At 33.3% G+C, this 18,573-nt stretch overlaps 1 protein-coding gene across 3 annotated transcripts in view; it reads right to left on the bottom strand.

The window, feature by feature from the left end:
• Positions 2,436-18,573, bottom strand: part of LOC109821585 (protein DETOXIFICATION 46, chloroplastic) — a 30,435-nt gene continuing 14,297 nt past the window's right edge. For 2 of the 3 annotated variants that reach the window (XM_020387763.1, XM_020387774.1), the window contains 9 exons: positions 17,750-17,888; positions 17,188-17,325; positions 17,032-17,100; positions 16,808-16,918; positions 15,423-15,551; positions 6,719-6,796; positions 4,350-4,421; positions 3,141-3,203; positions 2,436-2,987 (listed from right to left, as the gene is read on the bottom strand). In XM_020387763.1, the coding sequence (XP_020243352.1) occupies positions 2,886-2,987; positions 3,141-3,203; positions 4,350-4,421; positions 6,719-6,796; positions 15,423-15,551; positions 16,808-16,918; positions 17,032-17,100; positions 17,188-17,325; positions 17,750-17,888 (901 nt within the window). In that variant the 3' untranslated portion in view covers positions 2,436-2,885. The remainder of the gene's footprint in view (positions 2,988-3,140; positions 3,204-4,349; positions 4,422-6,718; positions 6,797-15,422; positions 15,552-16,807; positions 16,919-17,031; positions 17,101-17,187; positions 17,326-17,749; positions 17,889-18,573) is intronic. The other variant, XM_020387768.1, reaches the window with a different exon arrangement.

Here is an 18,573-nt window from a genome sequence, read left to right as displayed (position 1 = left end):
AATAACATTTAGCGACTAACAATATGGAACTATAGGTGCGCAACCACGCCAATAACTTCTAGAGAACTAACAAAAATAGCCGATTAAACTTGAACAAATAAAACATTTAGAACTCTAGTATGCGAGCATAACAAAGGAACTGCTTAATGACAATAAAACATTTAAGAACTGAAGTCCAGTTAACCTAGCTATAGCATACTAACAAGAGACGATTAGAACTTAAGTTAATCATTTTACAGTTAACCTACAGTCTTGTCGGACTTGCTCGTTTTCCTGGTTTATTCGAAGAATCATCTCCTTCTTTAAAAGCTTGCACGTGAACCTCTTTCAGTCCAAGATTGACTGGCAATGCTCCACATAGACGTCAGATCACCATCGTCTCAATGAGGAAATTTTAAGCTTCAACTTGTTATTTGTATCTTCGTATGCCCCAAAATTAATGACTCGCTATGGAAGATCTAACCTCTCTGCGCATCAAACTTGAGCATCCAAGATGGTGTGTGTTGAAGAATTAATCTCAAGAATACGCTTATACTGCCGAAGAGACAATGCAGATGATGTCCTTTTCAGCCATTTTGATCTGAGGAGGCAGGAGTAATGGCCAGAACTAACTGTTATTGCTCATGATGCGAGAGAGTTATGGAGCAGAATTTTGGCTCTGAGGCAGGAGGAGTAATGGAGCAACTAACTAGTTCGCATGGGAGTAAAAAAAGGGCGGGGGAAATTTCCCTCCATTTTCCCCATCATATCGCATTAATGAGAAGTGACTTCCAGGACTCGTCTGGCGAAGAAAGAGAAGGACAGTTTCGGTTTTTTTGTAAAATACCATCTGCTTTTAGTATAAAGCTGACGTGGAGGGGGCTTAAAACATTAAAGCCCATTTTTTGGGGCTATTCCACATGGGGCAAAGTACAGGGGGGCTAGTCACACGAAGTTCCCACTTTTAGGGCCTGGACACATTTTTCCCTTATATTAAATATATATAAAGTGACTGTATAGTATTAAATATATTTCATTTTAAATGAATTAAATAAATTTTTAAAAGTTTGATTAAAAATATTTTAAAATAAGTACATTCAATGATAATATATATAACTTAGAAATGTGGAATATTGTAAAATTAAATATATTTAATTTAGAATATATTAAATATTTAAATAAGTAAAGAGAAGATGAGAGAGGAAATCCACATAGTAACATCAGAATTCATCAATTTTAATTTGGACTTTCTCTTAAAAATTTCTCATTAAAAACTATAGAGTTGGATTGGATTGTGGTTTTTGAAATTCTAGTTCTTAAAACAATCCTAGACAACCAATAACACGTTAAATTCAAATTCAAATCCTAGTCCTAAACCAATAACACGTTAAATTTAAATCCAAATTCTAGTCCGAAACGAATAACACCTTAAATTGCAATCCAAGAAAAAGTCCAAGTCCAAAGCAACAGTCCTCAACCAATAACCCCACTTAATTTTTATAATCTCTCCAAACTTGCACAACCCTAGAAAATGAACTCTGATTTCCCACTAGGATCTGGAAGAATCATTCAAGAGTTGCATCTTCAATATCGGTTTGTGCGAATTTGTGTCTCTGGGTTACAGTCTGATCTTCTATAACGTAATTTATTAAATTATCCTCAAAACTAGATTTTCATGTGGCTTTTTATTCTTTTTGTTAGTTGAGGATTCTCATGTGGTTTAGAGCAAGAAGGGATGAAAATATTATTTTTCTGAAAATTTTCGTTGTTAATTTGGATTTTAATGGATTCTGACTGGGAGTAAATAAACTTTAAATGGGTTTTTAATCGATTCAACGAATTTTTGGAATATAATTAACCATTTTTTATTATGTGCAAGTCACATGGCATAGCTTAGGAAAACATTCCAATTTTAATGGGGATATTTAAATGGGGTTTTAATTGATTCAACGAATGTTTGGAATATAATTAACCATTTTTTATTATGTGCAAGTCACATGGCATAGCTTAGGAAAACATTCCAATTTTAATGGGGATATTCCAATTTTAGGAAAACATTCCAATAGGATACTTGAACATCAAAAAACAGGTAGGGCATATAAGTGCAAAACATAAGGTGTTTAAGGGATTCAGATTCTCTGTTGCAAAAAGGTAGAGGTGAGACCACTAATTCAATTACTCCAATCATTGATTATTTAGTGTATAATATTAATTTGTCTTCTTAAATGTAATATAGAAATTGATGTGATTCATGGAAATAGGATAATTATTATATTTCGATGTATCACAATCCTCCACAACCACCCATTAAATAATCAATGGGTTAGAATTTAAAGTAAATGTCTCTCCACTGCTTTTGATAGTGAAGAAGATGCTAATATGCATTTATATGCATTTTAGCCGATATTTATGGCCGCATTCGTCGTTCAAACATTGTTAATGCAACATACAGAAAGTGATCAATTTCTGAAACAGGAAACACATTTCATGTATTCACCGGTAAAGTTTATTCCAATGATTCCAATGATTGATATACACGTATAATAGGGGTACATTCTTGAAAATGTAAAACGATTACAAGCATGCTACATGTATAGTTTTCCCTCCTCCCTTATCTGAGGGAGTATGAATCGACATGTATAAATTGTGTAGAATAATCAATCGATTAACTTCTTGACAAGCTTCAGTTTTTCTCTGCTCTCGAACTCTTCGAACTCTTTGAGCAGCTACAGCCTACGACCTCCTAATTACTTAAGAGCGAAACTTTCCTTGATCACTATATAAACAGAAAGCAATACTCCAAGTAGATGAGTCCAGTATTGTGTAGGTTTGGAAGTAAAACTGAAAGCTTCCCACAATCAGACCAATGTCATCATTTGAACAGAAGTTAATGCAATACCAATCTGTTATGTGGCTTTTCCAGTTACAAGCTCATGTTGCTGATAGTCATCGCGATAAAGAATCCCACGAGGAGAGACTAGCCGCTGTAAAGCTAGCGAAAACCGAGCCTGTATAGCTTATACTAATCAGCATCAGTTAAATATCACAGGTACCATCTAAATTCTGGTACCCTTGGGAGTGTTGGAGAACATAAACAGAAACTAAAACATATAACAAATATCATTCAGACAAAAAATTTATAAGTTGAAAATTATATTTACCCATTGAAAAACTGCAAGGGCCCACCAGCAGCCGGCAAAACTACCACCTCCATTGCTTATTAGCTGAAAAAAAAAGTTGTAAACTTGTTGATAGGGGGGAACTCGTTCAAAGTTACATATCAGTAAGATAATGAAAATGTAAACAGTTCTGATATAATACGATTTAATTTTTTGTACAAGCTAAACTATAGTAGGTGGGAAATTTTCTTGACCATATATACATTATAGAAAACAGTGAAGGAACTGTCTAGGAAGATTCAAACTCCTTGATTGTTTCCGAAGTAACTGTGGTATTGAATATAAAGTATTCCTTGCAAGATGACAATCAAATGTAGCAGAGGTAATGTCCAGATACAGCACAGAATAATTTAAGCAGAAGTTTCTTGGTCATGTTATGTTGATTTGTGAGATTTTTTTTTTTTTTTTTTTTTGAAATAACATTGATCTAGTTGGTATGCATCCCTCGTTAGCGCAAAAAACCTGCGATGTTGTGGTGAAGGTTGAAGGAATTATGTTTATGGTCTTAATATTTTCTAAAGATGTGCTGTTAAACCATCAACAAACACATGCAGTGAAGAAGACCTTCATGCTCTGTATATAGAGAATACGAGAGAACAAAATCCCAATTTTCATGTCTCTCTCCCTCAGACGAAGGGGCAGATGTACATACTGTCAAATGTGGGCCACGGCCCATGCTGAATTTTGAGAAGTGTGAGTGTAATCATAATTGAAAAATTCTATGTCAAAAGGTCTAGTGATTGGTCTCATGCATCAAAGCTGTTAACCTTACTGTTAAGGTCAATGGATCTTCCGTGGAGTTATATGCTCTATTGTGATATGTCCTAGAGACATGTCTTGAATACGAGTGTTCATTTCATACCTTATGAAAGAATCGTTCATTAGTTTAAACTACAATGTTAGCGAACTGTTGGAACCAAAGATAAAATACATGGAAACCACAATATAATCCTTCCATGAACTAGAGTATCAGGAAAAGTTTATCAAAATAATGGGGAAGTTTAAAAGAGAAAAACTACTGTATTTAAATCTAAATTTACAAGCAAAATCAAATTAAACTCGAGTCCACATTATCTGTTATCAGACTAAATAAATTACATATTCCAAATTGCAGAAATAGAATACTCAAACCAATTAATTAATGTTGATAAACGAATAACCTTATAAAATGGAAATGATAGGAAAGCATACCAGTAGTAAAAACCCACCGAAGCAAAAGCAACCAGTCATTGATAAACTCAAAAACCTAAGATCTCTGCTAGCCTGCATATAAACAAAGTTCAGTAACATAAATAGTTGTATATATGCGGGATGATGTGAGTTTATTTATTGCAGATCTCTCTTCGCATACATCCCAATCATAGTCATTCTTTTTGGAATCAATAGGGATAACATTTATACAGATAACCCAAGTTTTTTACAATTTTTTTCAAGTCAAGTATACACTTTCCATTTACTAAGCAGAATAAAAAGGCTGAGCATTGATTTGAGGTTTGCAATCTCAAAAATAGTGTTACCCAGAAACAGGACATTAGTATCACAAGTGTCCAGAATTATCCCATGCAGAAACTTAAATAAAAGGGACGCGGGCACATGTGTCCATGTATACACACATCAACATGGATATGCACATACAGGCACACATTTTCAGGAAGTATTTGGTTTCAAATTGAATGAAAGATAAACCGATTAAGAATCCACTTGTTCAAACTGATCTACATTAATTAGAATGGCTGTAACCCAAAAATCAAGTGGTTTAAGTTTTAAGTTTTTAGTCTGCGCGTCAAGTGGGTACAAAATTGGTCAGCTGAAATAGGATTTGCTTTGATAGTTTAGAATGTCTCAACCTAATATAAACTAGTCTACAATGGTTTTTAATAGTTTATACTTTATATTATGATTAAATGTTTGAACAAGAATTTTTATGCTTTAATCATAAATTTCAAGCAACACAATTACTTTTGAATGTCCATTTTCTAGTACTCGAAGCACAGATGAGTCACTCACGCTTGACTTTTGATCTTAAGCCATTCTGTATCGAAGATCAAGTTAACGTAGTAGATTTTCATTTGAATAGACTATCGAGAGTTTTGTTGAAGCATTTCTCTCAATCCTTATGAGGGGTCCTTCAAATCTGAACTTTTACCCAAATTTACTTTTAAACACCATGTACTTTTATTTGTACTCAAACCCCAACAGCTATCAGTATTCACCTTTAAACCTAAAAGTAACTACAACAAGATATACAAACACTGTAGTTCTAGAAAATAGCAAAATCCCAAAACGCCCTACTCCTTTCTCTTTTCTCATTCTCTGCAACAAAGAACCCATTATTTCTAATGGGATCTTCCTCCCTATTCCACCTCCTCTTCTTCAACCCCCGTTACCACCATCACTTCCTCTTCCCCTCCCTCCTCATCCTTTTCCTCCCTTCTTTCTCTCCATTATTTCTAATGCGATGAAGGTTGGAGAGGAAAGAGGAGGGAGAAAGATCCCATTAAAAATAATGGGTGTGTTAAAGCGAATGAGAGAGGAGGAGAAAGGACGACATTATAGAATTTTTGCTATTTTGTAGAAATGCCATGTATGTAATCTTGTTTCAGATATTCTTGGGTTTAAAGGTAAATATCGATACTTGTTAAGGTTTATGAGTACAAATAAAAGTACATGGGTTTAAAAATAAATTGGGGTAAACTTTGGGCTTAAAGGCAAAAACCCCAATACATTATTCTTCCCATATCCTAGGGCGCAACATGCTCTATTTAAGTGTTACTTGTATACATATGCATACATACATACATGCATACACCATTAGCATGAAAGTTAAATAACATTACTTATTAGCTCACGTTGACTTATAAAATGAAAATGTTTACATCATGTGACAGTTATGTTATAAATTGTTGTAATTGAGAACTATATGACCAGCAGTTATAGGGTCATTATAACTGCTCTATAATATCGGGTATAAGTTGCATAGAAACTATAATATTGCAAACCACTTTGCTATAGGTATTTACCTTGCAGTAGATAATCATTACCATGAGGAAATTGGGAATATAGAGGAAGAGAGCAACAAAATTAACATAGGTTATTGGTTTACATTGCATTGAAATTTGCAAAATAAAAATTACAACAATAGATGACACAAGAATTAGGTTATTAATTTCTCTAACAGCAAATCAGAAAATAAATTACAAGCTAAGCCTAGTGTATAGACAAAAGGTACAAGTTTGTACCATTTCATGGCTCGATGCACCACACATAAACTTTATGCAGAGGCTTCTGGATACATGCAAATGCACATGGAATTAAAATTAAGATATGAAAACTTTGACACTTTACTATAGGGTATACATTAAATTGAGGATGATCATCCTTTTTCTTTTTTTGGTATTTGTACAGGATGGCCATCCTATTTGTTAATCATTTACTAATTTTCTATATTCAATTGCTGATGTCATGTCATTGACGTTTTATTTAATATTTATAACTAAATAATTAGATTAAGTTTAACATGAAGAACAATGCAAAATAGCAGTAAATAAGATAAACATTACCATGAGAGTTCCTTCGAGACTATGTGTTGAAGGTGTCACCATCAATGCAATAAAATATGGAAACACCACTTTATGCATCTGCACAAATAAATTGTTAGCTCAAAATGTTGACGATGTATATGACGCTTCACCTAATTATTTTTCACTAATGTGTTATTTACTTAAAATAACTTGAAGAACAGGATCCAATTTAATCTTTTACACTAACATCACAAGTAAGGTAGTATCCTACTAAGTTGAAAATATGAAAATTTGAGAAATATCAAAACCTGAGATTAGTATAAAGGAATGAGAATTATTTTCTTTTAAGGAGATTGAACTCTTGAATTTAAACAAGAGATATTTCATATAAATATATAAATTTAAGATAATATGTCTACTTACAATTATAAAACTATACAAATTATTTTAGCATACCTTATTATTAGATATCAATAGGATAATTCTCAACTAAGGTAACAATTGTAAGCTTTTGGCTAATCCTTCGGGATTAGCTGCTAATGCTTCCAAGAGTAGCGTCTTCTTTGGTGGAGTGGATGATATTGTTAAGCAAGAGATCCAACTGGAGCTTGGGTTTATTAAGGCTCATCTTGCAGCTAAGTTTGGGCCTCCCCATCTCTAGTAGTAAGCTAAGCAAGGTCATTGTCAACCATTGGTTAATAGAATTCTTGCCAAAATTGGGAACTGGGCTGAAAGAAAGCTTTTTATGATGGTAGAGTGGCTTTAGTCAATTCTGTACATTTTGGTGTGCAAGCTTTTAGGACTGGAGGGTTTCTTGTTCCAAAATCAATTTTGAAGGGAGTGACACTGCTTTCAGGAAATTTATTTGCGGAAGTAGAGATGGTTCTCACAAAATTCCATTAGTCTCTTGGCAAGATTTCTGTAAACTAAAAAATTGTGGTGGCTGAGGCTTTTATCATTCTGAGGAAAGGAATATTTCTTCTCTTGTGACGCTTTTTTGGGATGTTCATTGCAACAACAACAACAACAACAAAAACCTTTATATCAAATGGGTACATGAAATTTATTTAAAGATACTTGATATATGGCATGTTCTTGCAAGAACTGAGACTCTTGGCAATGGAAAAGCTTCCTCAAAATAAGAGATTTCTATGCGTATAAAAGTGGGGAGGGGAATTGATTCATGTATCTTCAATATCCCCATGCGTGGTTGGGGCTACAACAGGGATGGATCCCAAAAAAATTATTATGGGTAACATATACATATATATTCTACCAATTAAAATATTTATTCAAACAACTGGAAAGATCTAAAGACATAATAATTTTCTATATTATTTTCATATCAACACATTATCATTTTAATTTTTATCACATAAACTAACAAAAATACAACTAAGTTCCAACAAAAGTTCTTTAAAATCTAGAGTTATCAACTTTATGGGGGTATCCATAGCTACACAGTATGTAGCATGTAGAGGGTTGTGGTATGAACTTGGTTACGCAATTCGCCACTTTGAAATTTTGAATTTGAGGTGGAGTAGCTTACTTCGTTACACATGTTAGTTATATATGTTGCAACTTTTTTTTTGGATGCGGTTACCATTTTCCAAAGTGTATAGCTGCAAAACTAGAAAGCTAACTACCCATTTTCAATATTTTTGAGTCTGTTCTCTGCATTTCCAATGAGTTCTTTTTTTTTCTATTTCTGTTTTATAGAGTTCGTTTTTGTTTTGTTTTTCTTTTTGCATAGTTGGTGTCGGAATGATAGTTTCAGTTCATGTTTATTAACATAGGTATTTAGTTATAGAAAAGTCATTGACTCGTATATTCTATTGTGCACCTCTCTTCACGTAATTGCGCACATCGCATTGCGCTTTGCACATGTGCACTTGCAGAGACTTGCTCCCACATACTTGCAAGAGGTACGCTAATTTTGGGGAACCAATTCGTGTATCAAGGGGAATCAGTTTCTCAAATGTATCAGGAATCGGTTGGCAATAACTATACAATTTCAAGGGGGATTCTGGGAATTACACAACTATGGGGGCACTTATATAAATTATACAGGGGCACCTTTATAAATTTCTATAATCATTAGTTAAAAATTAAAATTTGTGTGGGAGCAAGTGCCCCCATAAGGATCCACATGATTCTGTCCCTAGGATACATAGAAGATATTTCAGGTTTATAGCTTGTTGTATGATGCCCATAACTATCCCCCTTGGTGCTCTCTAGTTTGGAACTCCTTGACCAAGCCAAAGCACTGTTTCAGTACTTGACTTGCTGCAAGATTAAGATTGCTCACTCAGAATCACGTAATAAAAATATTATATAAAAATCCTCCTAAAAATGTCAATCATCTCCTGTTCACATGTGATTTCGCTGCTCAGATTTAGAGGCAGCGATGGAGTAGTTATGCTATGGCGATTTTTCTTATGTCTGGTCACAAGTTTTGGTTTAAGGGTCTCCAAATTTAGGGGTAAGTCGGTAAAAAAGAAAATCTTTCTTACTTGTTTTGGTGCTGTATCCATCATTTATGGCAATAAAGATTTCAAAGCATGTTTCCTCAAAGCTATTCACACGCTACAATGATTGTTCAACAGATAAAGAAAGAAGTGTTTGTTAGGATTTTTCATGCGAAAATCTCTTTTCATTGCTACAACGCCTCATGTAAATTTTGAGTATTCTTGTTGATAAGTCTAAGTTATGGTCTGTTGTCATTAACCATTAATGTATCTTCTCATGTATATGCTTAAGCTTTTTGTACTTCATTCTATATGAAAAAATTTCACTTACCAAATAAACTTGTAAACCCGACTCATGCATGAGCCTAGGAATGTACGTGTATCCATTTAGAGATAAGTTCTATCCAATTGGATATGTAAGAACTTAGTGCCTTAGTTAAAAAAAACATGTCCAAGTTATAACTATAAATAGGAGCCTATATGTCAATAGGACGTATGCCCAAAGAAAACCTAACAGAAATCGAGATGTAGCTAGAGGAAATACTAGAAAACCCCAAAAAGTGAGATTCCCGTATGATTTAAAATTAAATTTTAGCTGTACATTCATCTCACTTTGTCCTATCAAAGGCTAGTGTTTTTATTGGTCACTAGAATGAAAGTCTAAGGTTGTTTTCTATTTAAATAATTTTCTATTATGTTTATGTTAACAAATTTTTGTTATGTTCATAAGTTCATAAGATGAGGGCCTTAAATCTTATCCTGCAAGGATAAAAGTAAATATTGTATTTCTTTTGGATAATCGAATCGTTACAAGACGTTATTATACTATCACTTGACATACACATGCATATTACAGACAATCTCAGTACCACACATATTGATCGGAAAGACTGAAAATGAATCGTCAATGTTAGTTTGGTACATTTCTTGGTTGATTGGCATATATCCGGATTATGTGATGCTCAAGTCTTCAGATTGTTATTGTTATAGCTTATATATATATATATATATAGCAGAAGTATAGAGAGAACCTTGATGCGAAGAATAGATGAAACTTTGTACTGTAAATAAAGCTCAAGGAAGAGAAGCATGTCATGTAATATATATTGAAATAGCAGTAATAAAAAGAAGTTGGTTGTTCATATCGTGTAACCTTTGACTCCTCACACTCTGAATCTATATTATACTACTAATACAGCTAAGCAGCAACACGCAACCCTTTAGCTCTTATCTATCCCGCCTAAAAAAACCACGCAGAAAATAAGGAAAAACTGAATTTTTAAATTTTCAGTTTAAACTGAAATTAAAAAGAGATAATTCTGTTTTTTAAATTTAAATTAAAAAGCTAAAGAAAAAAAATGAGAAAGTGATAATTCTAATTTTTTTATTTAAACTAAAATGAAAACCGAAAATTTAAGCCATTTCGTTTTAACTGGTTCTATTAAATCTTTCCACAGCCATATGTACCTTTAGGAAATAAATATCATTTATCCCGCAAATCTCTTTTTTGTTAATTTGTTATTCCTGTCTTCTCATTTTTTTTCCTACTACATCAAATGCCAGAAATATCTCTCGAAAATGGGTGCTACTTGAAACCCTCAAACCCATCATCCTCATTATCTAAATTGCCCCAAAGTCCCTAATCTTCATTATCTCAATACCTCTGTCTGTCTGTCATTGATCACTTGACACCGAAGTGAGCTTGTGACGGTGAGGAACAATGAGAGGAGAGTATATGCCAACGCATTAACTAACAAGTCAAATAGCTTTGAAGAAATACGCAGTGACGTGCTAGAGAGGATCGCATTGAAGAGACCAATAGCCTCATAGTTTATTCTTACCCTGTTAAGCTCTTCAAGATTATTAAATATTGTCAAGACCTTAGAATTAACATTTGAGTTTATTCCCATTGCGGTTTGAGTTACTTAATTCTTGTCTTTAACTTAACTACATTATAAGTTGTTTAGTATATAGAAGAGAAGAAAGATTGTTGCATCTCGAAGAGCATATCTTCCATCCACGTCATCCTGAACTTCCTTAAAGTTGCTAAGATCTTCAAATTTGGATTAGTTAGTTCTTTTTCCTGCAGTTCCATACCCTAACTCTTTTTTTTTTGTTTGAAGCGGAAATGTCGATCAACTAAAATGTTTTATTTTAGTCAGTTTTTTCTGAACTCTACTACTTCATGTTGGATTGTCTCTCATGTTTCCCTAAGAGACGTAGGAGTTGCATATAAATTTAAATGCTTTCATATAGTTAGCTATCAATTATGAGGTAAATGATAGTTTAAATTTGATTTAAGAGTCTTTAAGATATATATACCTCTCAAATTGTATGTACTTTTAAGTTTGCCCCCAGATTATTTTCTTACTCTACTTTTACCATCCCGCTTAAGTAATAGGGAATCGTCCATAAAAGAGCTAATAGGAAATCTATAAAGAATATTATGCTGAAATGGTTAACACTTTATAACTAATTTATACTTTAATGTATTAGTCTTTAATTTTAAATTAAAAATAGCAATAATTATCATCTCTCTCTCTCTCTCTCTCTCTCTCTCTCTCTCTCTCTCTCTCTCTCTCTCTCTCCCTCCCTCCCTCCCTCCCTCCCTCCCTCCTATCATTATTCTCTATTTAGATGCGCACACTTCTCTCGCTCTCTGCGAGTGTGAGAGCATCAAGTAGTACCTACATTAACAACACATTCAAATATTCTTGATGTAGAGAAGTTAGGTTCATATTTAGCGATATGTTTATTTTTCTGATTTGTGATTCTTGAACTTGATTTGTTGTTCTGTTTAATGAACTTATTTAATCAGTGTTAGTAAGTATGTGGTTCGTTTTTGGATTCATGAGAGAACAATTACGAGCAATGATTCAGGATTTTGAAATGGACTTCATCTAAGGAGTAGTGGTTGGGTTTATTTGCAATTTATCACATTTTCACACGGTAGAAAAAACGGAGAGGCACACAAAGGAGGAAGTTGTTCATGGCATTAAATGTACACTCATCATTGGATCATTGAACTTCGTGATTCATGCAATGTTCCAAGGATTAATATCTATGGATACACTTGCAATGTCATGGACCAAGATCGTGAAACATTAAGAATAAAGTATTGGATATTGTGGCTGATGTTTCTTTATCCTAAAACATTAAAAAAAGGATATAAGTTTAAATACCGTTAAAATTTTATTGCAAATTAGATTAGGGGTAATTTTGGGAGAATTAAACTATTTGGAGGGTAAATAAACAATTATAATAATTTCTCAGGGAAAATTCAAAAATATATGTAATTTTGGGGATATATATCAAAAAACCCTTAATTTAAATATATCTTAGTATACAAAGCTAAATAGTAGGGGGGAAACTATTAAGCATTGTTTTTTGGTTTTTAATCAGCTTTGCAACATTCGAAACAATGGGTTGAGACTTGAGGGTCGACTTCAAGGTAACAATTTTGTAAATTTTTATATTCTTATTAAAGTTTCCTATACTATGCCTCATCTTTTACAAATACAATTATTTTTAAAGTTACATTATACTTTGTAATTTAGATGTTTCCCTTGGAAGATTCCTTGCTGGCTTAACCTTTTATGGCTAATATGTTCAGATTCATTTATTTTTGCAGACTTCAAAATCATTTCATTTACTTCTAAACATTAAAGCATATATCCAGCATCCACTGAATGTGGGAGCAAAGTCATGTGCGTGATCTATATTTATGTTTTTCCCCTCTTCAAACTTATGACAACACCCTAGAATCACCTGAAACCCGTGTTCATATATCACGTGTGTAAAACTCACATCAGGCAAATAGCATGGTCCAATTAGTTTTATCTATAAAATGGAGTGTGTTTTTCTGTGTCATTGCATCAACTCATTAACCTTTGTAGTCCTAATAGATCTGATGATTTGCATATAGACTTTTGCATATGTTTTCCTCTGGATCGTGTTAAATAATTTAATTCTTTCTACAGAATGTCATATGCTTCTTGATTTTCTACAAAATTAACCTAACAAAAAATTCTTTTCTACTGCAGCATATTGAACTATTTCCTAGCTTTGATCTTGCCAGCAATGTGCTCAAGACTTCAATAGTGAGGCATAAAATAATTTGTCATCTCACATCTTTGCTACTTTTTATAGAATGACTTATCATAAATCTTGTAATAAATTTTGTACCACTTGTGAAAAAATTCCACCGTTCAATTGCAAATAAATTACTTCCATGTTAATTGTTTGTTTCATATATTTGGATTTAATGGTTTGGTTGGATTGGGATTTTTCAATTTTGTTTTATTTCTTAGTCCTCCAAGGAAATATGAACTATATGGTATCCTCCTCCTTACATGAAGTTGAATTATTTCTAAAATCAAGCAAGTTGTCATATTCAGGTCTTTATTGCAGATCAAAAGTATTATCAACTTAACTATCATAATCAATACTATTTGTACTTCGATACTATTATACTAAAGTACTTCTGTCCGGTCAGCCATACGGCGGTGAATTCGTTCCCGGGCCATGTACACACCGCCCGTCACACTATGGGAGCTGGTCATGCCCGAAGTGGTTACATTAACCACAAGGAGGGGGATGCTGAACGCGGGACTAGTAAAAGAAATTCTGCCTAAATTATCTTGCTATGCAGGAGTTTCAAGGCCTTTCTCATTCAATATATAAATGTTCAAGTATTAAGAGAAATCTTATTTCCTCTATAGTAATTAAATTAAATATTCAGCATAATTTTAGGAATGATTGAAAATTTAACATGCACATCTGGAGAAAGAAGTTAGTAAATCAACAAAAGCATAAACAGATCAAAATTGAAGATGTGAATCCGAGTAATTTGTATAGGGAAGCTACATATTTGGATGTAAGATAACTGCACCTAACTTTTTGAGAAGTTGGTCATTTGGCATAGTATCATGCATATAAGTTTGAGGAATTCTCCATATTTGGATGTAGGGACATGAAATACAAACATTGATCCTTGATTCCTTCTTAAATAAGAATATGAGTTTTATAACTAACCAATAGCTACTGAAATATATATCAGCATTAGGTAACATCATTAGACGTGCGAATGTATAATGGATGGCCGGTTCTATATTATTTTACTTTTGTTGAAAGTTATATATAATTAATTGTGATTCTTTTTGCACGTAAAAAAATTGGAAAAAAAAGAATGGAACATATTTCATTTTGAGAAAAAAATTCAATTTAATATTGAACAAATCCGTGCATTGCATGGGTCTTAAACTATTTGGGTCTTATAAAGATGTCTAAATTTACGGTGTGACACATTGCATGTGAACTAAAAATGTCAGACACTTCATAAAAGTATGAATGTCGCTTGAAATGGATACTCGATTAAAACCTATACAAATCACCGCGGAAGTCATTAGACTACATGAATGAGTAAATGTTCAATTATATATAATTTTTCTTTTTAAATGAATGTTTCCATCAATTGTTAATGTGCATAAAACTAATAAGTCAACATCTAGAATGTTTGCATCCTACTTGCCAGGATATGTGGTTAGACTCAGAATATCAGTAAGAGATCGACAACAAAACAAAATCTAATGGGCATCTTTTTTCCAGTGTCCAGTACTAAAATGAATTCACGCTATTGTAATTATTGGAATTAAAAGATGTTTATGCTAGCCACCTTCCTTTACATCCTAGTTCCTATTTGCTTATTCCACTTCCACCATCTCTCCTTTACCCATGAATTCAATGTAGACCAGGATCCTGCCTCCAGATCAGGAAAGAAGTTAAATAAAACAGCCATACAAGATAATGAGATTAATTCAGTGACAGTTTGGTAACAGAAAGGGTTTCAAGTGCCTATGGTTGAACATCATAAAGGGTAAAGAATCAAATCAGAAAACTGTTGGATTCGTAATGGATGGATGGATGGGGAGGGAGGGATTGAGACTTGTTTAATGTTATTATTTAACAAGTCTTAAATCCATTAACAATGAGCTACTCATAAGATATACGTCAAATAAAATACGTATTTTCTGATTTTGAGCATACTCACTATTTTATCCAGTCACCTTACAAGCAAAGAATACAGTATCTTAAGAAACAGGATATGTATGTTATCAACAAATAATAAAATAAAAAAGGAGGATATTTACATTGTCTACTAAATCCCATAATCAAACAGGATGGCAGTTGAATGAAAGAAAAAATTGCCAACTGGTGCTAACAGCATAAATCAAAAGTAAAATCCAGTGGAACTTTAAAAATATATTATAACCAACCTCTCCAGCAACCATGCGGTCCGATGTGAAGAGAGAGGGGAAGAACCAAGGAAATGATGTTCCAATAACTCCTAGGGTCAATCCACTGATAGCTCCAATTATAACAAGCGACTTCAACAACATCCTTGCCTGGATTGCCGGGCCAGTAAAATCAGTAAATCAATACGAGGGAAAGGCTTAAGAAATAATGGTGAAAGAGAAAGATCTTTTCAAGTAAAGTAATTATGAACTTTTTTAATTTTTATGTTTCAATTAATATGTACAGTGATCATCCAACATAGAAATGCATTCAGAAGAGAGACATAACATGGCACTAGAATATTTGTAAGCAGCCTCTCGTATTAATCCGTAAGTCTTTTCCAAATTCCAATATTATCGTCATATACACTACAGCATTGAGGTTCCATATGGAAGATTAAAATAAACTATAAGCAAATGATTACAAGAATAAGGAAACTAAGCAAAAAAGTAGTTGTACAATATAACTCTTATATTCAATTCCGGGCGATGAACTAGAAATTGCAGGTCATGACAGAATGCTGCCAAAAATAGGATTCCATAACCAATACAATTACCAGAACAGAACCTCATTCGCTCACATACCACACATCCTTCTCCTTACTTTTTCTAACACAAAATATTTTCCAATAAATTCCAATTAACTGCATTAGCATCAAGAAGTTTAAAATGTGAAACAACCATTAAAAATTATAGTTTAACGATTAAAATGGTTCAGCTTAACGACTCAAAATTTCTCAATTGCATAAAATTAATTACTGAAAATATGTGTTTCAACCCTGTAATGACATTCAGGAAATAGAGACATGCAATTAAAATTTTTTCAAGTCTATAATGAAAAATTAGAGCTTTTCTTCTTTTTTGTATTTGAGTGGGTATTTAGATCTTATCTGGAGAAACGTTGCCGATCTTTCATCAGTGACTTCAAGTAGATGTTTAGCAGTTTCAGACTTAAAGGAAAACAAACTAAATTAGGCTGTAAGCAAAGAAAATATCTTGAATGATGATTTCCCTTCAATATAAAAAGAAAAGAACGAAAAAGAAATAAAGAAGGAAGTTTGATTCTTACAGCTTTGGCTTTTTATACTATCTCCAATTCTAGAATTGACAATGCATAAAACCTTATTGCTGAAAAAATATACCGATTCTTAATCAATGAACTTACATAGAAGTTTTAGCAACTTTAGGCCTATAAAGGACAATGAAATAGATTGATAAGTACCAGGCAAATGTCAATACATTAGGCCATATCAATAGTTTATTAAACAATGAGTATGAAAATGTGTAAGTTGCAAATGACAGTCATTCTAGAACAAAGACAGTGATAAAGTTATGTCCAAAATTTATATTTATAAAAGATAAGTAACCTTCAATAAGCTCCGATTAACTCCATGAATCAGCTCTGGCATAAATGATTGTGCAGTTTGTGAAAGAGGTTCACCCCAAACAGTACACATGCAGAAGATATTAATCATAACCTGCAGTTAGGTAACCAGATATGTTAACAGCCCAAACTCCTTCGGAACAACTAACGAGAATTTTGGTAAACTAAAAATAACTGCGTTTGGTAACTGCAAACAGATATGTGAACCTGATGGGCAGCAACAGTTACTGTCCCCATAGATGTTGCAAAATAGGTAAGTAGAGAGTAAAATGCCACCTGAGAATAAAACACCTTGATCATATTATAGAATTAGGTATAAAAGGAGGGGGGAAATATGGTAAAAGAAAGAACATGGCACAGAACCTTTGATGTCATTGTTAGAAAAACAGGAGCAGCAAGATCAACAATTTCAAGAAGTTCCCTGGGTGATGGAATGGATAACTGAAAAGCCCTGAAGCCTGTATCATTTAATGTTTTCATCATCATAAAAGCCGCAACAACCTGGTAATGAACAAATTAAGAAGAATGATACATGATATATCTTTAAAGGAAATTCCCATAAGAAATAACCTGGCACATTATATATTTGGAAGTAAAAATAAAAGGAGATACATTACCCTTTCGAAAATACATCACTTCCACAAATGTAATGAATTTGTAAAAAATGTTAAGGACATGGAACCAAATTACTAAAATCCTTCTTTGTATTTATGACAAAATGTATTTTTTTATTTCAAACGCACACACACAAATGCGTGTGGCGCTCATGCACGCACAGACAGACAGAGATTCTAGAGAGAACTCTCTAGTAGAAAACATTAGCCCTTTCCACATAGATTTAAGTTCAGCACATGACTAGCCAGTGGAATATATGCATATGTAAACTTGTAAGTGCATATAATTATGAAAACTGCAATAGTCATACTTGTGAAAGCATTGTCGCCCATGCAGCACCTGCAATACCATAGCCCCATACAGAACAAAGAAGTACATCACCAATCCCATTTACAGCGCTCGCAACCGCTAAAACCTTCAATGGCCCCAATGAATCCCTCATGCCTAGACTGTACACCGAACAATCCCCATAAATTATTAGAAAAATTCTTCATGTATGTACTGACTGAAAAGGGAAATAATAGTATGAACTCAGTAGAAGACAATTTTTTATTTTCATCTTCTACAATAATAGACTATAATAATGGTAAATTAGAAGTAAATCATACTGCAAAACCAACACTGCTGCAAAATTAACATCACTACAACTTTTGACAGAATATGTAGTACATGTATAAGATGTTGCACAGTTTTAAAATTCTGTAATGCAGATTTGTACTCATTATCTGAAACAGCAGATGTTGAGCGCAGGGCAGATAGTAGCTTTCTATATTCAAGTTTCATGCAACTGGCCACATGGACCCTTTGACGTAAGTGATTGCATACTTTTGAACAATATTGGAACAACAACTATCTAAGCACTGAAGTCACATCTACTTGTTAAACCTCCACCATCAGATCACTAGATAACATTTGAAATTATAGACGAAATTTGCAGTTGCAGCAAAATAGTAAATACGCACGTGCATATTCCCAAGTAACTGTGCCTTAAGTAGAAAATTAGCATGCTTGGACTTGTCAAGGAACAGTGTAAAACTAACAACACGTGTATCACACGATTCGCTCCGTCAATCTTAAGGTTCTCACTCAATTATGTTCTAGTTGCCACCATGGTAGGTATGCAATCGTTGGTCA

This window comes from Asparagus officinalis, chromosome 1 (genome assembly GCF_001876935.1).
Source record: "Asparagus officinalis chromosome 1, Aspof.V1, whole genome shotgun sequence".
NCBI classification, from domain to species: domain Eukaryota; kingdom Viridiplantae; phylum Streptophyta; class Magnoliopsida; order Asparagales; family Asparagaceae; genus Asparagus; species Asparagus officinalis.
Note: the sequence above shows the minus strand (reverse complement) of the source record. Positions and strands in the feature narration are given on the sequence as shown.